This window comes from Xenia sp. Carnegie-2017, unplaced genomic scaffold (assembly GCF_021976095.1).
Source record: "Xenia sp. Carnegie-2017 unplaced genomic scaffold, XeniaSp_v1 HiC_scaffold_22, whole genome shotgun sequence".
In the NCBI taxonomy this organism is placed as follows: domain Eukaryota; kingdom Metazoa; phylum Cnidaria; class Anthozoa; order Malacalcyonacea; family Xeniidae; genus Xenia; species Xenia sp. Carnegie-2017.
The window spans coordinates 5,426,263-5,449,739 of record NW_025813485.1 but is presented as its reverse complement, the minus strand read 5'-3'; the positions used below and the strand labels follow the sequence as shown (position 1 = coordinate 5,449,739).

Genomic DNA, 23,477 nt, shown 5'->3' with positions numbered 1-23,477 from the left:
AAACTTTTTTTATCTTTAAAAAGTTTAATTCATTTACACGTGGCAATCGGAGCAGTTTATTTTGTAAACTGCACCTTGTACCTAGTACTTGTCGTAACGTTGTGATTGGTTTATGTGCGACATGTATGTTGTATGGTCGTAAGATACGCGAGATAGTCTCAGACGTACCTTTGATGTAAGGTATCGTTGCTGTTGTCACTGAGTTGTTCGTTTCGTTGGGTTCGTTGGGTTTGTAAGTATTGCGTTTGATAAAGTCAGAGTTATAGTTGCTTTTGTCAAAAACACGTTTGAGATAGTTGTTTTCATTGTGTAGAGCGTCCGGTGAATCACATATGATTTGTGCACGTCTTGTTAATGTTCTGATTGTGGTGGCTTTGTGTGATGTATGGTTGTAAGATGATTGGTCTAGTAGTCGGTCAGTATGTGTTGGCTTGCGATAAACTGTTGTTCGTAGTTTTTGATTGTCATGTTTTACCAAACAGTCGAGAAAAGGAAGAGTTCCGTTTTCTTCGGCATCTTTAGTAAATTGTATGTGGCTGTTCTGTTTGTTGATGTGAGTGTGAAAGTCATCAATCTCGTCTGCATGTAGTGCTGTGATTGTGTCATCTACGTAGCGGAACCAAAAAGGTAGTGGATGTTTGTATGTCGTGAGCGCCCGTTCCTCTATAGATTGCATTACAATTTCAGCAACTACAACAGAAACGGGTGAGCCCATTGCTGTTCCATGTAATTGTTTGTAGTGTGTACCTTTGTACTGGAAGTTAGTCGAGGCAGAGCTCCAGTACCTCCATAATGTCTTCTGTCGGTAATGGCAGTATGTCCGTGGTGTTTGTAATGAGGGGTTTTGTACAAGTAAGAGCCCGATTAAATGGAATACTGGTGAACAGTGATTTCACATCAGAAGACACTAGTATATAGTTGTCCGGTATTTGTATAGTGCTCAGTTTCTTAATGAAAGTTTCAGCGGATTGTAGCTTGTGTTTTGATTTGTTTGTAAGTGGTTGCAGTATGACAGGTTGTCGAACAAGAACAAAAACAGTCTTTCTCAGGACTATACCAACCTGAACGATCTACATTTACGAACATTAGGGATACCGAAAAGGAAAGGATAATTAACTCTAAAATAATCATTTCGTATTCCAGCCAGGTCTGCAGGGTCTGAATTTTTAAAATTTCTAATGATTTTTTTGCTGCAGGAGACACAGACAATTATCAATGGTAATTTGTTGATATCAGTGACATTTTGATTTTTGAATGCTAATCAACTTCCGGTTCTTAGTCTCTTTCGTTGTCGCTCTGCTATCAACTTTATCAAACGGCACTGCGGCAGCGTCCTTTATACCAAATATTGACCGAGAATTTAGCGATGTTGTTGACGGATCTGGGAGAAGAACGCTAAGTCCATTTTTCTATATAAGATAAAAATTACCGTCTACATCAAATAACTACGAAAATCTTTGGAAAATGGAGATCGGTCTTCCCGTGCGATATGAACTGCACGAACAGATTGGAAAGTAAGTGTGAAACTATTTTAAGGTCAAATTATATCGACTGCATTCTTGGTGTTTTGACGATATGCATTTGCCGTTTGGTTTTGCTTATCTTTTACGTTATGCTGTGCACTGACTATTGAATCTTATGACTAGGGGCACGTTTAGTGTTGTACGAAAGTGCAGAGATACACAAATGAATGGGCTGTGTGCAGTAAAAATCATTGATATATTTCGCATGAAAAGTACAACTGGGCTCACACGTGAAGGTATAAAATCATCAATTTACAAAAATGATCGTAATCATATGCTGAGTTCACTAAGCTCATTTTTTCACTGATATTTGTAGATATACGCATCGTGTTTATTATTTTCACATTTGACATTCCTGTAACCTTGCAAATTTTGTTCAACAATTTTATATGGTTGTAACCGAAGTTGTTGGCAAATGTTTGTTCCTTGAATCTCGTCGACTCTCAATTTGTTGATTTAAATAAAACATTGTGTATCTTTATGTCGAGCCGTTATAGTGAGAAGTGGGATTTGTAAATTCTTGATGCGGTCGAGAACAATTGATTTTAACATGAAATATTAACGAAATATTAGCGTTGTTTTGATAGTTTAAAAGAGACGGCATGATTTCTGTGTTTTTGTTTTTCTCACGATCTAAATTTCTGCGATTCTGCATGCATGTACAAAGTCGCGTAATCACTGGTTATGATTAAATCCTCTCGAAAATGCTTTAAACCGACGATTTAAGAAACCTCTTAAGATCGATACGCTCTATCACCTAATGTTTCTTCGGATTTATGTATATTGGCCATCTGACTACCTTCATGAATTTTTGAAGCTTTTCATTTCGTTTTCGCAAACCAAGGTACTAATTATTTCGTTATTATAATTTAGATCTTGAAAATGAATGCAGAATATGTCGGAAACTAGAGCATCCTCATATAGGTAAAAAAAATTCGTACAACATCGTTTTTGTGCTTTTGCATCCTGTTTATTGTGCACTACGAGGAACAAAAATTTAGCCCGCGTTCATTGCTGCAATAACGTGGATTAATTTTGGCTTTCTTCACCATTACTACATGGTAATAATTCTAGAAAAATTGCTCTTGGAATTTTTGGAATTCGTAGTTTTTGACATACTTTTTACCTTGATTGGAGTTATCGTAATTTCTAGAGCAATAGCCAATAGCATGAATGTCTCGCTTTTTGCTATGTTTACTTATTATGTCATTCATATTAGAATTGGCGGCGCTGTGTTGTGGATACGTTCTTTAATACACTAGTTTTCAGAATATAAATTGGCAATTATTCAATTTCATGAACTTGCAGGAAACAGCGTGTATTCATTATTGCTTCATTGAGTTAAAGCTGCTTTCCCTTGTTGATAAGAGTTATGTTGCTTTTTACACATGCATGCGACATTTCTACGTTTGAAAAGCCATTTTTCTCCAAAAATCTGTCTTTCTAATAAATTGTCTTTCTAATAAATAAATACAAGATGTTTGATTGTTTGTATCATGTTTTAAACTATCTTTGCAATAATTTTCCATTTTCTTTCTTTTAATGACATCCAATTCAGGATATTCATGTATATTTTAACAATTGTAAAATATTTGTTGCATTTGGGAAACTGATCTGCTAAATGTAAAATGTTTTTTTCTTAGTTAAAATGCTTGGTGCATATGATGTTGACAACACAGTCTACATGGTGTTCGAATAGTAAGTCTGGATAATTTCTGTGTATTAAAGATAACACACAATTTTTTAACTTTCTTTTTGCATTATTGCCTTCACAAAATCTATACATACATATTTTTCAAGTATAGAGAACTTATAGCTGATATTGAGTAAAAACGTAGGCATTCTCTGCATGAAAATATCATATCATAGTCCTTAATTTGAATTTGGAATGTTAATCCTTTGAGCTTAATTTTTAGCATGGATGGTGCTGATCTCTGCTTTGAAATTGTAAACAGAGTAAATGCAGGTTTTGTGTACAGTGAAGCTGTTGCAAGGTTAGATTTTCTATCTTTCATAACTGTTTTATTTCATCATTAAGGAAAACTATTACAGTTTTGTTTGAAATTAGATGCGAAAAAGTAAATTATTCTGTTAAATTGTTCTGTTGTATCACTGAGCATGTCACTACAAATGATGTCTTCAAAAAGTCATTTTTTATTACTACATTTTTTTTTGTTTTTAGTCATTATTTGCGACAAATTTTAAATGCATTAGCCTACATGCATAGTATGAATGTCATACACAGAGATATTAAGGTGAGTGCTTTCTCTGACATTGTACATTAGTTTATCCAAACTAGATTTAGAGCTATGCAAATTCTAGTGGGTTCACCTTCTGCTCCAGTGCACAGCAGTTGCTAGATATTTTTTGGTGAAACCTGTTTGAGATGACTTGTTAAGCACGATAAAAAATTAAAGGCTGTGCATTGATTTTTTAGCCTCACAACATTCTACTTGCAAGCAAAGAAAACTCTGCTCCAGTGAAGATAGCTGATTTTGGTGTTGCACGGATGTTGGAATCAGGAGAATCAATCACAACAGGTATGTATAGGAATCAAAAATTGTTAATTCATCATAGTGAAATATCTATGCTTGTAAAAGTTATATCCTATGTATATTGTCTGAAATTATTATTAAATAGGCTTGTAAAAACACAAGTGCTGATTGTTGAATCCTCAAGAAACTAGTAAAGACACATACTATAGTCCTTCATTTTTATGTCTTTGGAAGTGTATTTGCTTGAATTTAATTTTAACAACAATGTACACTGCTTATTAAATAGTCCAAAGTAATGTTGATCATCAAATGTCATGTATATTTTGTTTGAGAAATTTTTGATGTGTTTGTTTTCAGGAAGAATAGGTACACCACATTTTATGTCGCCTGAAGTTGTCAAAAGAATACCTTATGGGAAACCAAATGATGTCTGGGGCTGTGGTAGGTACACCTATTGATACCAATTGTTTACTAATGTTCTGTGTAACATAGCATTAACTTTGAAAACATACTCTGTTATACTCACTTTAGTGGCAACCAACACAATCCATATTTTACGCTTGATTCCGGCAATTTTTAAGTATTTGTTCGAAGCTCGTTGAACACTTAAGAATTTTCTTCTTTTAGGTGTTATTATGTTTATTCTTTTAAGTGGATCCTTCCTTTTAATGGAGCAGGGGAAAAAATATATGAAGTTATTTCTACTGGAAAATATTCTGTATGTGTGAATGATATATGCTCATTTATTTTGAAATTCTCACTTTATTCCTTCAAAAACATGATTGAAATATGTTTCCTCACCTTTATGATTTGATACACTTCTATTGCACTGCACTGTACTGCTATGTGTTGTTATATTGTTAGATGCGACCAAAACAGTGGGACCTGATCTCAGATGATGCAAAAAATTTGGTCCAAAGTTTTTTGACATATGATCAAAATGATAGGATTACTGCTGATCAGGCACTTGTTCATCCTTGGCTTAAGGTAATTCAAAATATTTGTTTATGTTTCATTTTGAAAAACAGGAAGTGTGTGCTGTTAAAAAAAATGCCCACTCTATAATTGAATAATATTTTTTGTAATTTGACATTGCAAAATTTCAATGTCGACATTGCAATGTATGTCTTTTGAAAGCAGGATTTTGTATGAAACATTGAAGATGCGAACCAATTATTTTGCTCATTTATGACAGGACAGAGATATTGCTCCAAGAAATCATTTGCAGGAATGTGTAGACGAGATGAAGAAATTCAATGCAAGGAGAAAGCTTAAAGTAATTTGGAAAATCTCATTTTCAAAAATGTGCTATCCATTTTGCTTTAACTGTTAACTTTGTAAGCTATCATTATGTAATTGTATTGTTATGAATGTAGGGAGCAGTATTAGCTGCGGTTGCAAGTCGCAAGTTTGTTGGTAAGTCATTGTTGTGTTATTGAGGTACATTTGTGTACTGCAGTGTTTGCTGGAAAATCTTTAATTCTAAAGTATTAAGCATTACTGTGTAAAATTCTCTCGTTGATAGATGGTATTGTTCCAAATGGAGATGTCCACAAAAATGGCATCAGTCCGGTAAGCATATGAAGCAATGAAGCTCATTTATAGATTTCCCAGTAAAATTTACATATTTTAGTTTTCATGTAAAGTTCCAAGGCTTGTATGTTGTTGTCTGTGATTCCAACAATGCTGAAATATTGACTATTTTGTCACCTCGACCATGTACATACATCTTAATCAATCAGCATGGAAAATTAAATGATTGATGTTTCTGTGCATGTTCTGATGTTACTTATTTTGCTCAAAGTAAATCAGACATAGACGTGGCTGACATTGGTGACGTGACCACAGTACAACAAGCATCACAAATAATGTTACATTCGTAGAAAATACGACAGAAGTGGTGCCTTTAATATGAATTAATAAAAGTTTAAAAAGTAGATAATCTAATTATGTATACAATTGGATCAACATTGAAGATAGCTTTTTATGCAAATATAAACATTATTATGTATATAATAGAATCATTGTGTGGAGGAATTTTACCCTGATGACGACCTTAATGCTGCTGGTAAGTTAAATTTTGCAGTTCAATTTAAGGAAATGCAGTAATTAAGAGGAACAATTCTGGCTTATTTTAGGTTCGGTTGCTCAATTGCTGGATTCTATGGAAGAAGTTCAAATTTTGACTCAAGCGAATCAAAACGATATCGACTTTCTTCGTGACTTCTTTGATAACAATAAATTTCAGTCGTTGCTTGAGGTATATATTCATCCTAAACCGTAATAATCTATCCACACACACACCTTAATGTATTTGATGATTTATTGTATTGCGCTTTCACTTTATTCATTATTATCGTCTCAAGTGCGTCTGTTACAACGAATAATCCAATCTGTACAGACGTATGACCAGACAATCAATTCATTTACTGGTTCACTACAGTTGCATAATATAGAAGAACGGCTGCTACTAAGCGACCAACAGACGTCCAAGGCGACTAATTGCCACTTTTTTACACATTATTAATTTAACATTATTTTAGGCTTAGGTGTACCACTAAAACTTAAGTGCTATCCTTTTCTGTTTGCCTTTTTTATTGCTTTATTTTGTTTCATTTTTTTCTTTCAGATATATGATCGTGTTCAAGAGTGGTCGTTGATCAGTGAAAGATCGCGTTCTTTGATTCAACCTGATGCTTCACAAACTGCAAAAGAGGTGAAAGAAGTCATGCAATCAATATGCATTCTGTTTTTCTTTTATTATGTTGACAACATCATAGTTCTTTGTCTGTAAAGAACGTATGGATTTCATTTATATCTACGTACGTTTTTGAAACGAAATGAAATTTGAACTATGATATTGCTGCTACGTATATATTTTCCTCTAATTCACCAATCACCCGGAGTATGAAAGCACAAGTTTTTAGTGTACTTTATATTTGGGTGTTTGGATTAGGCAATGGATTCTATTGACGTTCCCGCAGAAGAAGACGATGACTGTTTTGAGCTTCAAAATATTATGAAAGAACCTAATATGTTGGTAAGACAATTGTCTATTGTATGATTCTATAATATCTTGGAAATGCGATTGAGTAAGGTTTGTGCCTTGCGATTGTTGAACTTATGATGAACTTATTTCAGAACTTTTCAATTGTTCTTATTCCAATTTCAGTTTAAGAAACAAAATTTATTCATTGGTAATTCTGTTTGCTTTCATGTGAATGATACTGTGGTAGCTTCATTTGATAGTTTTAGTGGTATCTTTCGAGCAACAAACACAAAACAACATCTTTTACTCTAGGTCGCGGTGCCCTCGGGCAAGCTGCCATTATTTTGTTGTATATTTAGATAAAAGCGTTCACTTTCTTTTACTCTCAGTAAATGTGTAGGCAGTATGGTCTGAAACTCTATCTGCTATTTTTCTGGATTTTATGCATTTTTCACAAGTTCGAATTTGATAAGACTTTTTTTCTTCAGGCACTTTTAGAAGCTCATGACAGTATCTTAAATGTTCGTAAAGATGAAGAAAGACAATCAATGTCTGATGTTGATGATGGATCAGACACCTTACCTAAAGAGGCTGTGACCAGAGTTAGATTGGTGCAATTTGAAAAAGCACCGAATGAACCAATGGTAATTATCTGTACACCATAATATATGTATGTGAATGAACCATTGGTAATTATCTGTACACCATAATATATGTATGTGAATGAACCAATGGTAATTATATGTATACAATATATGTATATGAATGAACCAATGGTAATTATGAAAAAGCATCGAATGAACCAATGATAATTAGCCAGTGTAGTTATTGTTATCCTTTTTTATTATTATTTTTGAAAACGTGCGTTAGCATCCTTAGTTACCAAATATCATTCCCCATGTGAATCGCATTCATTGCAAAGAAACGAATGCTTTATTGTGGCTTTATTGTTAGCTTTATTATTATTAAACTAATCGTGGCTTTATTGTTAGCTATGTTGGCGTCTTTATGTAATTATCACCTCGGTAAATAGACAAAGTTGTTAATTTGTTTGAAGGGTATTACGCTAAAGCGAAAGGATGGACGTGTTTATGTTGCAAGAATTATGCACGGAGGGATGATCCATAGACAAGGTTAGTTCTCTTTTTGTGCTTTGAAATGACATTCCTTTCTCCGACTTCAAAATATGTTGATTCCCTCTGTGTATTAGGAACTTTACATCCTGGTGATGAAATTCGCGAGCTGGATGGCGAATGTGTTGATAATAAATCAATTGAAAATTTACAGGCGACTTTGGTAAGTGTGAATACTGATCAAATTGGCTTCTGAACTATTTTCACCTGTATGAATAAAGATGTTAAATGGAGTTGCAACTTTAGGCATACAGATATCTTTCATGTGTTACGTGTACCTTTAGTACCCAGTTGTTTGAAACTATCTGAACACGTGGTACTGTTAACTACTTTAATACAACAAGTTGTAATATTCGTTTACATTGCTTAACTTGTTTTTTGAAACAAATCAGACGTATTGTTTCAAGGATGTACCAAGTTGTATCGTTAATATGTCCTGTGTAACTTGTTCTTAGAAACAAGCCAGTGGTACCGTTACTTTCAAGATTGTTCCAAGTTTCAGACACGAGTCCAATGAACGTGGGGTAAGAATTTAAATCCAGTTATAAATTGGTGTGTAGTATTTAGTTTAGCTTTTTATACTCAATTCCTGAAACTTAGATTAACTCGAAATTTAATTGGACCAAAAACGTTCACCAAATTGAAGTGCACAAATATGCAACGCAATTTACGCTAATATATCAACAACATGGCTTCAAAAATAACGTGTCATTTAAGCAGTTGCACAAATTTACTATCTAAATTATGCTACAATCAGTACAATGGCTTTTTTATGGCGAAAAGGAATCCTTGTCCAATAACAGGCCTTAAATCTCAATCGTCAATTTGCCGCGTCTTATTGATCGCATCTCTATAGAGGGCACCACACACTTTAGCTTACAGCAATTATACTAAAAGCGGCTCGTTGTAATTACGTATATGGCAAAACATATACTTTATTATATATTTTTGTTTGTTAATTTTGATGCAGAGTTTCGTGAAAGCCTTGTTTTCTTACGATCCAAAAGGAGATGAACTTATTCCATGCCAACAAGCTGGTTTAGCGTTTGTTGTTGGAGACATACTCGAAATTGTTTCTAAGACTGATTTTAATTGGTGGCAGGTACAATTTATATGAAATTTATAACGATAAATTTGAACTATAATCCTCTGATTTATCGTTCAAACATTGTACTTCCCATACGGGGAATTCTGTTTCAGCGTAGTCATTTTAAATTCGAGATTTTTTTACCATTCGAGATTTTTTACCATTCTGTAGGCTGTCAAAGTCGCCGACAAAAATTTAGCAGGTCTTGTTCCTTCTTCAGAACTTCAAGAATGGTATGTTGATTGCCTTTTTCTGAAATGGAAATAAAATAAATTTGTTTTTGCCTGTGTGTGAAAGACTTTCTTCCTTGTGCTTGAGAGATTTTTTACCCATACCATAAAGTTTATGTCTGCAAACATAAACTTTGTTATAAGTGGGTACGACCGGTGGGTACACTTGTTATAAGTGGGTACGACCGGCAATGTGTACATTGTGCATGAGCTATAGCAACGAGAATAGGTTTATTTCAACAAAGTTCTGCACTTTTGTGCTATGACTTAAATGTAAAAGCGACAAAACATGGGGCTTAATCTGTGTGGTTTGTGTGTTTATTCTTAGGCGAGTTGGTTACGCCGCTGCAGAAAAAGCAAGAAAAAGTAGAGGTTGGAGAGTTTTCTTTGCTTTTTATCTTACGTTTCAGATTTCTTGACGTCATAAATTACCATTTATAACATTTGTAGCATTTTATTTGTGGAACTACTGTTCATTTTAACGTTTTCTCTTTTCATACAGTTTCATGTTTAGGATTTCGACGGAAGAAACGCTATAAAGAGAAATATGTTTTGAAACATAACGCCGGTATGTGGATTTGTTTTTAAACTATGTAAAGCCTCGTTGTAGTAATATTTATTGGTAAAGAGAAAAGAATGTTTACTTGTAATCATCTTTTCTTGAATTTTTTGACATGCTCTTACGTTGTCAAATGTACTTCACTGCTGCTAGCCTTTAAAAGCATGTTGCTCTTTTTTTTCTACAAATATTTAGCATTCAATCAATTGGATTTGGTGACTTACGAAGAAGTTGTGCAGCAGGATAATTTTCATAGGAAAACTCTCGTACTTTTGGGTAAACTGCGCATTATATGAACTCGTAAATTATCGTTGAAAACAACTTTTGTTAAAGTTCTGACGTGAAAAATTGCCTGCTGTATATCATGTAGGAGCACATGGTGTTGGACGACGTCATATTAAAAATACTTTGATTAGCAGAAATCCATCCAAGTACGCATATCCAATACCTCGTAAGTTTGATTGACTTTGTATTATTCTGTACTCGTATTACACCTGTATGTACAATTCCCCTCCCCCCCTTTTTTTTCTCAGTGATGATTTAATATAATATCTTGTGCCCTTATATAGTATTTGGTTTCTATACTCTTGAAAAAATGACACTCGTGATAGCTTCATAGTTGTCTATAAAATATTTATTTTATGCATCTTGTTCATATCACTGTTCGCTATTGCTTGCACTATCGTCGCTCCAAATATTTTTTTTTCACTCATTTCTCAATGTTGTTTTTAATATATATGTTTAAAACGCGTGCGGGTAACGGTCAAAAGCCGTGTTTTCATTAGCCTGTGCAAACCGATTTAACCTCGACCAATCAAATTCAATCAATCAAAGAGAATTTGCACATCCATCATGAATACATTTAAGAGGAAAAATTAAAACGTTTGTTTTACATTTGTTTGTTTTGCATTATTGCTAGTTTATAAAATAAGAAAAAGATGTTTTTCGTGTTGTGAGAACTCTCGAGCAGGTGCAACCCTCGACCTTCGGTCTCGGGCCTGCACTGACCTGCTTTCGAGTTCTCCCAAAGCTCCTCGGTTTGCATAAACCTGTGCAAACACAGTAAACATCTTTTATTTCTTAAATCTCGTACGACCAACTCCTATGTATTATTTAGACACTACGCGACAACCAAAGCAAGACGAAGAAGACGGCAAGAACTATTTTTTTATTTCCACGGACAAAATGCTTGTTGATGTTGAAAAAAATAGATATCTCGAATTCGGTAGTCACGAAGGAGCCATGTACGGAACTAAACTTGACACTGTACGCAATATCATTAGCCAAGGGAAAATACCATTACTTGATGTCGAGCCTCAGGTATATAATTTATATTTATTTTGCGTGAATCATAGTATCGTAGATTTTTTAGTACAAGTTCCCATGGAAAAAACGAATAGAAATTACACAATAATAAGCTTTCTTAAGTTAACAGGGCCTGTTTTAATCCAAAGTTTTTGTGATGCTTGGAAACAAAGCATGTCGGGCATAAAGTCGAAACACAAATAGCGAATAAAAATTTTGCTTGTGTGAACTGTGTGAACATGAAGTGGAAACACCAATAGAAAATTGTAATGTCAATCATATTTTTTCATTATTTCTTTGTACAGTGCTTAAAAAGTTTACGTTGTTCTGAATTTGCTCCCTACATTGTGTTTATCGATGTCCCTCCAGTGGTTACCAGCAATACCGACGGATCGGTGAGTACTCGTTTACTGGTATAGCTGTACTAGTCAGTCATGCAATATTACAGTTTTACAGTCATATGTATTATAGGTGTTCAGTCTTTTAGTATTATAGTTGTGCATTATTATTATTAAATGGTCGCATGCAATTGCAGTTGTTTTAGTTGAATGCTTTTATGTTTTTAATCTTTTCTGTCTAGGACGAAACGTTAGTTAAACTTGCCAAGGACTCTGAATCTCTTCGCGATAAATATAATTACCTATTCGATAAGACGATAGTGAATTATAATATAGAAGACACGATAACAAATCTTGAAAGTTCTCTTGCCACATTACACAACTTTCCGCAATGGGTGCCTGCATCATGGATGTATTGAAAAGAAAAGAAATCGCTAGTAAGTTCAATTTTATTGCTATGAATATGTGGATCTTAGTTGAACATGTTGCTCTATACACCCACTGTCAATGAGCTTCCTTCAATTTTACATAACTAGCTAGACGATTTATTGATGCCAATTCCAGTATAAGTTTGAAACCATAATGTAGACAATTTTTCACTTTTAGAATGGAAGTTGTGCATGTGTGTTTTGGGAAACGGACTTTTCTGAGATTTATATGGATGAAAATGGAATAATCATGCTTATGAAAATTCGCAGTAAGAATGATCTTGCTGCACAGGTCCAGATCATCTGATCTTTAGATCTGTGGTATTTTTGTACTAAGGCTTACGTGCAGTTGAAAATGGCCGCTATATTTTTAATACTATATAACATAGTGAAGGATGTATATATGTATACAGAATTTCAACATTACTAATATATACTCTTCTTATCCACGAAGTGGAAAGGTGTTTCTATTATGTAATGCAGTTTTATAGAGTTTTTAATCCTTGTTTTTTAATAATAAACATCCTATTTTTTCTTATTATGACCTTGGTGTTTTTTCACCATCTCGTTACCCGTCTTGTTTTGCGATATCTTCATCTAGAAACTTGGTATTTGCATCTTTTTATAAAACTTCATATTGGGAGTTTCTTAGGTCGTCTCTGTACGGCAAACTAACTTCTGGTTTTCATAATACTTTTTACTTCTTACACGAGAGGATTTTCTGCCGAACAAGATAACTTTTCACGGACCGCTGGCATTTGACCACTTACGATGCTCCAGTTCACTTTTCCATGACTTACAATTATTCATGCATTCGTTTTAGATTTGGCTTTCCGACTTTCCAAATTTAGGTTTGTTCGATTGTCGAATGCTTTGGCACAATCCATGTCGTTGTCTTAGGTTTATGAATTCTAACACACATCATGTTCAGTACGGTGTCGTTCTTTTAGGCTGTGTATAAAGGTGTTTCTATGAGCGATATGGACCCACTAAATCTTTTTCAGCCTTTTTCCGCGGCAGTTGAACGCGGTGATAAGTTCTTTTTGATCCTCGAACGGGAATTGGTGTAATCTGAAAAAAATATTTCAGTAGTGTCATTGGGTTTATATTCAACCATTGGTCCACGAATAAAATCTTTCTTGTGGTTCTTCGCTATGGTTCAGTTTATCATCGTAGCCCTCGGTTTCCCCTACCTTCAAAAAGTCCAGTATAAGTCCACGTTTAACCAAAAAAAAGTTTGGCAAGCAGTACAGAAATATCAAGCAAGGTCCAAGCTCGTTAGGTCAAATGTGGCTGACGTACAAGACTTTCCCTGATGTGATGTGATTTTACAAGAATTTGTTGTAGCTAAAGAGCGTTATAACTTATGTTGCAGCATGTATATTGTTTTATATGGTTTCTTACCTCGAGGAGAAAAGTGTGAAACTTTCATATAAGAAAGGTACATATTTTAGATACTTTATATTAGCTTACCCTAGACCATCTTATCTCCTCCTGCAGTTGCAGCTCTTCTTTTTTCTCTCGCAAACTTCTTGGTACTACTGGATCACCCAGGCGAATATGTTCATGACCCTTATATAAGCATACAAAGGACACTAGTCACTCATTCTGATGTGTGTATGATTTAGATTACGTATTATGCAGGTTTAAATTAAGGAATAAGACTGGTCACTCTGCTAGCAACTGTGCAAAAACGAAGTGTTACTTCCTCTAATTTGATTGTATAACGTATTAACGTTATGGAAAGACTGACGAGTGATTACTTGAAACAAAGAAAAACACACTCATATATGAGTAAAACGAGCTCATACCTGTTCGGTGGTTTTGATCTGACATCGAGATGGAGAAGCACTGTGAATACGTGGAGTCACTGATCTTTTAGTTACTTCCACTTTCTAAAAAAATTGTTTTCATTTGCGAATCGACTTTATTCGATTGTCGAAGAAGTAAAGAAACACGCGTATACCTTTGTCAATCTTTGGCCATAAATCGTTTCTTTATTCATCAAAACATTTGACACCTGGTCTTTTCTCTTATGAAGCTTCTTTAGTTCAAACTTTTCTTTGAATAATCTTTCAGCTGTATTCACAATTGTAAGAAACACAGACAAAATGTAAGAAATTATCAGTACATATGCATTATAGTTGTTTATAATGCTTAACTGTAATGTGATGAACAGCAATTTACTTGTTGAACAGCAAAGTTGATCTAAATTATTTTCTTATTCACAAGACAGACAATACCGGAGACAAAATGATTATGGTTAAAATGTGTTAGCACCAAATCTTTCACTTGGCGTTGATAGACAGCATATTATTTCTTAGAAGACAACACGTATATTTGGTATTTTCTATTAGTTGATTTTAATTAAATTTTATATCTTGACCTTCTAGCACTTGTTGCTCTAATTTAACCATACGCTCTTCCTGTGTCACCCGAAGGTCGTTAATCGAATGCTGCAACTCATCCGTGTTGTTTTGTTCGAGTTCCAAAGTCTGTTTTAATAATTCAATATCAACTGCACACTGGTTGTCCTTCACACGTGCGTATTCGCTTGTTTTACTTTCGCAATAGTTTTTTACCTGACCAACGTTTGATAAATTGCTTGTTGTGTGATATTGCGCAAATTGTTCACTAACATCTGCTAATACAGATTCCCGTATTTTTTTAACTAGTCTTAGAAGCGCAAGTCCAAAATGCTCAATTTCGTTGCACACATTTTCAGAAATCGACGAAAGCGCACTCTTGTCCAAAGGTTTCTGTTTATGTTGTAATATTTTCGTTATTAGTTCCGTCGTTGCGTCGGATAAGTCATTTATGATACGGCAATGCTCAATGTTACTTTGCATGAAATGCGTTTCAGTTGCCATTTTGATCAAACACTAATCACTTGCTTACGTAGCTGAGCGTAATCTTATTGAAAAGTGACTATCATATATCTCCGTGGGGTGTGGTAAAGTAACCACAAAATGTTGGAAATTAAATGTTCCAAAAAAATAAACATTGTTTATAGTAAAACCGACCGGCGTGCGGAATGAACAAAATTTTCTCATCACGACTCCGCCCACTTTAGTTGACAATTTGATAACAATTCTTTGGAGATTTTATTGGCGGTAAAGAAAAATGCTCAAAGGTATGAGGCTCTTTGAAAAATGAATTGCACAAACATTCATTTAAAATCCAATGAGTGCCATCCACTGAGCAGATTGCCATAATACAGAAATTTTAGTTGGTGCAAATATTGAAGAAACTGAAAATTATCAACTCTCCATTTCGACTTAATTGCTTGCGTTTTTGTAGCAAACGTTTGTTGTTTGAAATTGGTAATTTTGTGACGCATGCATGTTAGAAAGTGGACATAAAAATCTTAAAAGCGTGCTTTAGAGTCGTATATTTATTTTTTTTTATGCGTGCTGTTTAATAAAAACAAACACGACGTTTCTAACGTAAACAAACGCGCTTCCAGTTTCAGCTGTTTCCGTTATAATTTTGTCAGGAATGTGAGGTCAAGAGTCAAACGTCTGTAGGAGTGGCAAAAGAAAGAGCCTGGGTATGAGGTTTTTTCAAAACGACTTGTCAGAATTCATCTTAAACGAAGTATTAGAGTTTTAACTTACAAGACCAGTTCAAAATGGAGTTGTTCAAAATCGAACGTTACGAAGGAGAAGTGAATCTGAAAGAAAATGTGGAGAGAGAATCAAGAAATCTTGCGAAATTACTCGAAGAAGCACGTGAAAGAAAGCGATTTCGAAAAATCATGAAACTAAAGCATGGGGAAGAAGTTGAGAGTGGTGAAAATGGTGAATTAGCGGCTGAAGTCACAGCCACTGGCACTTCTGCAATAACTCTTTTGGAAACGGAAGAAAGGCTGAATGAATTTAGTCATGATGGAAACAAAAAGAAAAGGTTTAAGGGTGACATCAGTCATAAAAAAGTACGCATAAGTACTGATAAAAATAAAATGAACAAACTTAAACATGCAGGTATGAGGTATTGACTTCTGTTGTTCAGCATTCTATTCTGTACTGTGGTACAGTTACAGAAGACTAATCAGAGTTTCAAAACATTTTGAGAAAAGGTATTTACAGCAATTGACAGTCAAGCATTTTTTTAAGTTCTGAGTTTGTTTTCAATATTCTCAATAATATTTGGAATCACAAAACCTGAGTGAAATTTTGTTAAGTGTCCATTTGTAAGTTTGTTTCAATTTTTATTGATTTATTTGAAAGAAAATGTGCACACAACATTTGAAATTGCACGCGTAAGTGCCTACTTTTCTCAAAGTTGCACACCTGAGATTTCAGTTTGGACAAACATTCCAATCTGGGCATCGTGCATGATAGAAGAAATTTGAAAGAGAGATAAGTATTCATGTCAATACTGCAAAAATTGCCATGATCAGCAAAAGGAAAATTCTACTTGAATGTTGAAATTTGCAGGATTACCAGTATGTTTTTTTATTTGTCAACTTAAAGTCATCAATTTATTTCATATCACATTCGGCATTAGTCAAAATAAATTAGAGCATCTCAATTTTAAATTAAAAATACTTTTGTAAAAAATATTTATGAAGCTATTTATGAAAATTGGCTAAGAGGCTAAGAGTTTCCAAAGAGTAAAAATTATGCTAATAAATGTCAGTTTGAATTGGCTGGTTCACCTGGATCAAAATAAAACAACGGAACAGTAAATTATGTGATATATGAAGATCAACCAATTATGTTAAATATTTACCAATGGAACTTTTAAGAAATTATTTTTTTTAACATATTTGAAATTAAAGTTAACATTCCCCCAATTTATGTTCATTATTCTAATTGGTTGGTGTGAACATTGCTTGTAACAATGCAAGCAGAAAAATGCAATGGCTTTTTTCTTTGAATTCAGTGAAATACCATTTGATTGGAACTACAGGAAGCCTTTTTAGAATATTAGCTATTGAATTTGCAAATGATATGAAACGTAAGAATTGTGACTCTTGTTGGAATGAATTGTTTGTCAACATCTTAATGTTTTTAATAACAACAGATACCCAGTTGATTGTTGAAGAGGATGACAGTGTGCATAACAAAAGTTTGATACAAGAAAGTGACTCCACTGTCAATGATGACAAATGGTCAGATAGCAAGATTTTGAAAGATTCCAGTGAAATTACTTCAAAGCAAACAACCTCAAATAATGAAGTTATATCTAAAACAGAGATGACTGTAATTGGCAAAAACAAAACGAAAGAAAAACAGTATGCTGTTCAGAGAAACTTGCCAAGATGGCTAGCCAGTCCATTTTTCTTCTCAAGTGAGGTGAACAAAAATCTTGTTCCTGTCTCAAAGATTGCAGGTCTAAGCTCATATTTATTGAGCAAACTTGAAGAAAATGGTATAAGGAATTTATTTCCAGTTCAAAGTTCAGTCATTCCTGCAGTACTTGAGTCTTGGGAGCGGGTTAGTCTCGTGGGAAAGGGTGGATTTGTACCACAAGATATCTGCGTTTGTGCACCAACAGGAAGCGGCAAAACTCTTGCATATGTACTTCCTCTAATTGAGCTACTAAGCAGCAGCAACATGCGAAGACTCGAAGCGTTGGTGGTTGTTCCCACCAAAGATCTTGCAACTCAAGTTTGGAATGTGTTTGATCTTTATGTTCGGGGAACTGGACTTCATATTTGCCTTGCTAATGGATTAAAGACTTTGCAAAAGGAACAGCAACAAATACTTGGTTCGAATAGGTAAATGTGTTTTATCTGCCTTCATCCATTTATTGACTGTCTTCTGGTTGAAGGTTTTGTTGTTTTCTTTGTAGTAATGTGAACGTACTCGTTGCAACCCCTGGAAGATTGGTTGAACATTTATCGAATACAAATGGATTCACTTTGCAGTATCTACGATTTTTAATTATCGACGAAGCTGATCGTCTTTTAGCTGAGCCCTATTTTAGTTGGCTTGAAAGAGTCTATGAATCTGTATTTTGTTCAAAACGCGGTCAGATTTCAAGGTTAGTACACAGTTAAACAAAGCTGAAAATCTTAATACATCTCTGTCGTTGTAGTTATTAAAGTTTTCCGGATAAAAGCACGCCATTACTTTATTCATTTTTATAACATAATACGTTTTTCATTTACTTCATAGGTCCCACCCAAGGTGTTTGACGCCATTAGGAATGGAAAAAATACAAAAGCCACTGCAGAAGCTTTTGTTCTCAGCAACTTTAACGCAAAATCCAGAGAAACTGGCTCCACTTCGATTATACAGACCTAAGTATTTTACCGTGTCAAAGCCTACGACTGACAATGACGGTAATAATACGTTTGAAGTTATTTTGATTATGATACGGCTACACGAATCACTTGCGTTTCGTAAAGGTGTGAAGAGTTCGAAAAGTAAAAAAATCGTCCTTCCTTAAACTTCACTAACTAAAACTCGATGTCAAGCGTTTTGAAACTCATAGCTTTTCGTAGTTTTGGATACAAGAGCGTTTCTTGTCAAATTTTCAGCATCTCTTACATCACCCTGTTATCATTCTGCTTTTCATTTTTTGATGTACGATTATGAGACGAGCATTTACATAATGTTTTGATTTGATGCTAACCTGAACTTTAGGGTCGAATGAAGAAAACGAAGGAAGTTGCGAAACATTTTTGAACATTCCATCGACGTTGAAAGAATCGATATACATTTGTAACAACGGTGAAAAACCTCTAGTTTTGTTATATCTTCTTGTTGAACAAAGTCTTGATGGAGTTCTTTGTTTTACGTCATCAGTAGAATCAACTCATAGGTGAGTCGTAATTACGTGAAAAAAGGCTCTTCTCGTTCAATGTGCAAGCTCTTTTATTTTTTACTTAAAAATATATTAGTTGCAACCAGTGGCGGATCTAGGCAGGTCAAAAGGTAGTATGGAATTGTACTAATAGAAAAAATATCTAGGTAGTATGGAATTGTACTAATAGAAAAAATATCTAGGTAGTATGGATTGTACTAATAGAAAAAATATCTAGGTAGTATGGATTGTACTAATAGAAAAAATATCTAGGAAGTATGGATTGTACTAATAGAAAAAATATCTAGGTAGTATGAATTGTACTAATAGAAAAAATATCTAGGTAGTATGAATTGTACTAATAGAAAAAATATCTAGGTAGTATGGATAGTACTAATAGAAAAAATATCTAGGTAGTATAGATAGTACTAATAGAAAAAATATCTAGGTAGTATGGATTGTACTAATAGAAAAAATATCTAAGTAGTATGGATTGTACTAATAGAAAAAATATCTAGGTAGTATGGATTGTACTAATAGAAAAAATATCTAGGTAGTATGGATTGTACTAATAGAAAAAATATCTAGGTAGTATGGATTGTACTAATAGAAAAAATATCTAGGTAGTATGGATAGTACTAATAGAAAAAATATCTAGGTAGTATGAATTGTACTAATAGAAAAAATATCTAGGTAGTATGGATAGTACTAATAGAAAAAATATTTAGGTAGTATGGATTGTACTAATTGAAAAAATATCTAGATAGTATGGATAGTACTAATAGAAAAAATATCTAGATAGTATGGAATTGTACTAATAGAAAAAATCATTGTTGATGAAGTTGAGATTTTGCCAAAAACGTTGCCAGTTCCGTTCTACTCTTGCTATACTAAAATATCGTTGTTTACTGACTAGTCACCGAGGATGTTTCTAAAGAAGTGAATAATTGCGTAGAGGGACTAAATGTTCAAGCTTTTTACGCTACTGTAAACGGCAAGATATCTTGTTTGGGTTTTGCAGCTGTGATTGACTGAAAGGGCATTTCAGTGGAGGAATTTCAATTGCGATGACCCAATTGTATTTAAAAATATTCTTTAGGTTGTTCCTATTGGTGAGAAATTTTGGTGCAATAACAGCTCAGGAGTTCTCCTCTAACTTAAGCGCTGCAAATCGACAAACAATTTTAAATGAGTTCAAGTGTGGTCATACACAAATTATCATATGCTCGGATGCAATGTCACGTGGTTTGGATGTTCCATCAGTAAAATATGTAATCAGTTATGATCCCCCTGTTTCCTCAAAGACTTACGTTCACCGAATTGGAAGAACAGCTAGAGCAGGCAACAAAGGTTGGTTTTCATTTTATAAATATAACAACATTCTTATGCCAATGTATATACGCGCTCTGTATTGTTTGTTTTCTTTAATTAGGAGGAATTAAAAAATTTTCGGACAGAAGAGCTGTATGTTCCCAAAAGTCTTAGATTACCAGTTGGCCACACAGCACCGTGTGGAGTGCTTAATAGTCTAACATGATTGTTTGGTCGTGAGCTTTTTCTTATGGCATCACGATTTTATTTTAACAATACCTTCCACATATGCCGGGGGGGGGGACTGCGGACCCCTCTATTCCCGTGGTTTCACCCCAGACGTAGCGTTCCGTTTAAGGATGATATTTACATTTATTTAATATACGCACATTGATGTTTTTTTAGGAACTGCGATTACCTTGCTTCACGACAATGAAGTCTTTCATTTCAAGAAAATGAGAAAATCTCTTAAAACAAATAAGATTGATAAAGTGTCAGTTAAAAGTGATCATCTTCAAGGTTTGATGGAACGGTACGAATCTGCTCTCAAACTGCTTAAATCTGACATCACGAAAGCAAAAAAACAGCATAAGCGGAAGCATTTGTAATATTATTGTTTTTGTTTACCTGTCTGTCTCATTAATTTTGGAGTGCAAACTATACCACTATACTTTGAAATGACACTGAGAAATTTGGGTGTTCGGAGCAAAGTCCCCTTCAGGCGAGGAGGCCCTTATTATCGCTCATATTACTGTTCCTCCCTGTATTTTTGGGTCCCTCTCTTTACCTCGGTCAAATTGCCCTTATCCCTCTCCTCTGTCTGTGGTTGCACGAACAGCAACGATACACTTTTTTCCTAATGTATGCTTAGATGAGGGATCTGTGTAACGTTTATACCGCGGGCTTTTATTCTTAATCGTTATTTTAAAGAACTGCGGAACATTTTTTATCGGGTAGGGGGGCTTTCAACCACCTTGTGGGTGCAAGTTAGGGGTCGAAGGAAAAATTTGAAATAGCCGTCTTGCATCGCGGTCCCCGAATTCCAATCTTCACCAATGGGAACATGATGTTGATGATAGGTAGCTTTTGTCGTACACGTAGCATTCAAATTATTGCTTGAACTATTGTTGAGAGAATTCTTGCACAATTCTTAACGTAATACTCAATCGTTGACAGTGGAGTGGTGGCAGGGGGTAGGGAGGCCCACCCCCACCCCCCAGCTGTTGATTTTTTGGGGGGGGGGGGCGCAAAAAGGAATATGAGTCACAAAGTTTTAAATTTGGGCTAGAATAATGAATTTGAAGCAGAACAGTTATTTCCACAGTTATAATATACAGTTAATGAAGTTAACTTTTGGGGAAAAGGAAGACTGATGGAAATGAAACCTTTTAAGGACAGTCGTTTTACAGTCAATTAAGGAATAAAGTAATTGAGGAGCATTCTTGATGTTTCTTATGTGGCACAACACCTGACTTGTCAATTGTCACAATGACTGTAGACAAAATACAGGGCCAAATTTAATGTCCTTATAGGGGGCGCAACAAGGCCTAAAAATGTATAGTTTTTTGCCTATTTCAATCAATTTTCTTAGCTTTCTCCCACAGACTGGAATCTTTACTTGCATTGCATCTTATTATTAATCCAAGCTTGATAATATTTTTTTGTGGGTAGCCTGCTCACAGGCTGATCACAATGTTATACTAAAAAATGTCCAGGTGTTAAGACGGCAATTGACACGACTACATGACGATGATGCGTTACGAAAAATATTCGAAAGTATAAAATTAAGGAAATTTGTAAAATTTACTGGCGATAGTTAAAATAAACATCTCAAAATATCATACAGGTATACTAAGTTTAGTATTAATACTGAAAATCAATTATATCTCGCTTGAGCGAATAATACAGGAAACTTAGTACACACTGCACTGTCCTTGTATTTAGTCCAGTTCGGTACTTATATGCATTGTTTATCTCACACTCTGGTCATTGTGCTACAGTGACAAAATGTAAAGCAAAAAGTAGGTGGGTTTTTTCAAGTTTTTATACTCACGAAAGAAAAAAAGATACGATGATGATACAAGTGTAACTATGGGCAATGAAAACAATGAAGGACTTGGTATTTGCAAAATGAAGTCCTTGGTATTTACAAAGCTTCTGTGTTCACAGATTAAACATAATTTTAATCACAACAAAAGAATTATCAGCAATATAGTTGTATTGAAATGTTATGAAAATGGTGTTGAATATGTCGATAGATCGAGAATAGTTTTGAACGATTTATTTTGCTTAACAAAGAAACACGAGTTTTACAAGATAGCTCTACACATTAGCTCTACTAGATATATACGTACATATACGTTGTACGTATATAAGTTTGAAAATTGGTAATCCAGGCATTTAATACATAAAAGATGAAATATATATACGTACAACGAACGTTTTTGTTTATATTACCATTATGGTCAGCGGTGACTAATATATTTAACAAGAATGTTATTTTAAATAAACACCGACAAATGGCATTTACAATTCAAGACCTCCCGTAGGATTAAAAATAGAAATATAATTGTATAAAATTCTGTTGTGAAGATTTTTTATTGAAGCGGGAAAAAAATCAATTTTTTGTTAAAATTTTTTAAGCTTTCTTGAGGACGTCGCTACCCTTGTTATAGTGGCTATCCTACTTAGCAAGTCTATTGAGTCATTGATTGAAGCCTGTCCCGCAAACAGACGTCCAACTTGTTTCAGTCGTTTCAGTCAGTCGTCCATAGAGCTCTAGTTAATAAACTAATAAGACAGACTTTTACTTTGTGGTATTTGGAGACAAAATTATCATTTTTGTTCGTAAATGATCTATAATATTTTGGTTATCATTACGAAAAACTGACCGTCGGACTTCTCTAAAGGAATACCTATTAAGTATATTTTTATAAACGACTGGTAATTTCTCATGTAGTTAATTAAATATTACTCATTTACGCTCTTCGCGCACCTATTTTTAATTTTCTAGTGGAGCGCAGTCATCGGTAGAGTGTAATGAAAATGCAAAGACTAACACAAAGGATCGAAACCATTTACTTTACAAAGTATCGAGATTCACTAGTACTGCTGCATGTACTGCAAATTTCGTTAGTTCAAAGGCGAAGGGGGCGGAAATTTGCTTTCCCCCGCAGTCAAAATTGCGCCACCACGCCACTGATCGTTGAATACTAATAATTGCAGATTACATATTTGTGAAGTAATTTTTGAATTGTTTCAAGCATTTTTGTTAAAACCCATTAAAAATCAGAAGACTATGTCTTATGGGAATATCAACAATC

The 23,477-nt window shown here is 34.3% G+C and overlaps 3 protein-coding genes across 3 annotated transcripts; 2 read left to right on the top strand and 1 right to left on the bottom strand.

The window, feature by feature from the left end:
- Positions 1-1,302: 1,302 nt before the first annotated feature.
- On the top strand, positions 1,303-12,540 carry LOC124445984 (peripheral plasma membrane protein CASK-like). The gene is given in 32 exon segments (XM_046996772.1): positions 1,303-1,514; positions 1,647-1,759; positions 2,397-2,447; positions 3,167-3,221; positions 3,440-3,517; positions 3,706-3,778; positions 3,961-4,063; positions 4,376-4,459; positions 4,646-4,675; positions 4,678-4,736; positions 4,883-5,005; positions 5,214-5,294; positions 5,395-5,434; positions 5,544-5,590; positions 6,038-6,086; positions 6,157-6,278; positions 6,648-6,734; positions 6,975-7,058; positions 7,496-7,651; positions 8,065-8,140; positions 8,218-8,303; positions 8,596-8,664; positions 9,111-9,242; positions 9,399-9,460; positions 9,786-9,829; positions 9,960-10,025; positions 10,212-10,292; positions 10,387-10,467; positions 11,134-11,336; positions 11,627-11,716; positions 11,902-12,096; positions 12,266-12,540. Coding segments are annotated over 31 exon segments (2,652 nt in total). The 5' UTR covers positions 1,303-1,464; the 3' UTR covers positions 12,079-12,096; positions 12,266-12,540.
- On the bottom strand, positions 12,432-14,960 carry LOC124445987. Its single transcript, XM_046996774.1, has 5 exons — positions 14,474-14,960; positions 14,054-14,166; positions 13,899-13,982; positions 13,561-13,659; positions 12,432-13,158 (listed from the first exon to the last, which is right to left on the bottom strand). The coding sequence occupies exons 1-5, from the start codon at positions 14,955-14,957 to the stop codon at positions 13,057-13,059; spliced, it is 882 nt and encodes a 293-aa protein (XP_046852730.1). The 5' UTR covers positions 14,958-14,960; the 3' UTR covers positions 12,432-13,056.
- LOC124445985 (ATP-dependent RNA helicase DDX51-like) lies at positions 14,548-21,995 on the top strand. The gene is made up of 8 exons (XM_046996773.1): positions 14,548-14,629; positions 15,584-16,070; positions 17,116-17,812; positions 17,887-18,078; positions 18,213-18,379; positions 18,684-18,861; positions 19,943-20,193; positions 20,560-21,995. The coding sequence occupies exons 2-8, from the start codon at positions 15,719-15,721 to the stop codon at positions 20,760-20,762; spliced, it is 2,040 nt and encodes a 679-aa protein (XP_046852729.1). The 5' UTR covers positions 14,548-14,629; positions 15,584-15,718; the 3' UTR covers positions 20,763-21,995.
- The last annotated feature ends 1,482 nt before the right edge of the window (positions 21,996-23,477 follow it).

What these genes read in the sequence shown, in the direction of transcription:
- LOC124445987 (XM_046996774.1), bottom strand. Translation starts at nt 14,957, where the DNA reads ATGGCAACTGAAACGCATTTCATGCAAAGTAACATTGAGCATTGCCGT. An exon ending in AGAGCAACAAGTGCTAGAAG is followed by an intron (nt 14,167 to 14,473) that starts GTCAAGATATAA and finishes TTGTGAATACAG; the next exon opens with CTGAAAGATTATTCAAAGAA. An exon ending in ATGGCCAAAGATTGACAAAG is followed by an intron (nt 13,983 to 14,053) that starts GTATACGCGTGT and finishes CAATTTTTTTAG; the next exon opens with AAAGTGGAAGTAACTAAAAG.
- LOC124445985 (XM_046996773.1), top strand. Translation starts at nt 15,719, where the DNA reads ATGGAGTTGTTCAAAATCGAACGTTACGAAGGAGAAGTGAATCTGAAA. An exon ending in CAAATACTTGGTTCGAATAG is followed by an intron (nt 17,813 to 17,886) that starts GTAAATGTGTTT and finishes TTTTCTTTGTAG; the next exon opens with TAATGTGAACGTACTCGTTG. An exon ending in AAACGCGGTCAGATTTCAAG is followed by an intron (nt 18,079 to 18,212) that starts GTTAGTACACAG and finishes TTTACTTCATAG; the next exon opens with GTCCCACCCAAGGTGTTTGA.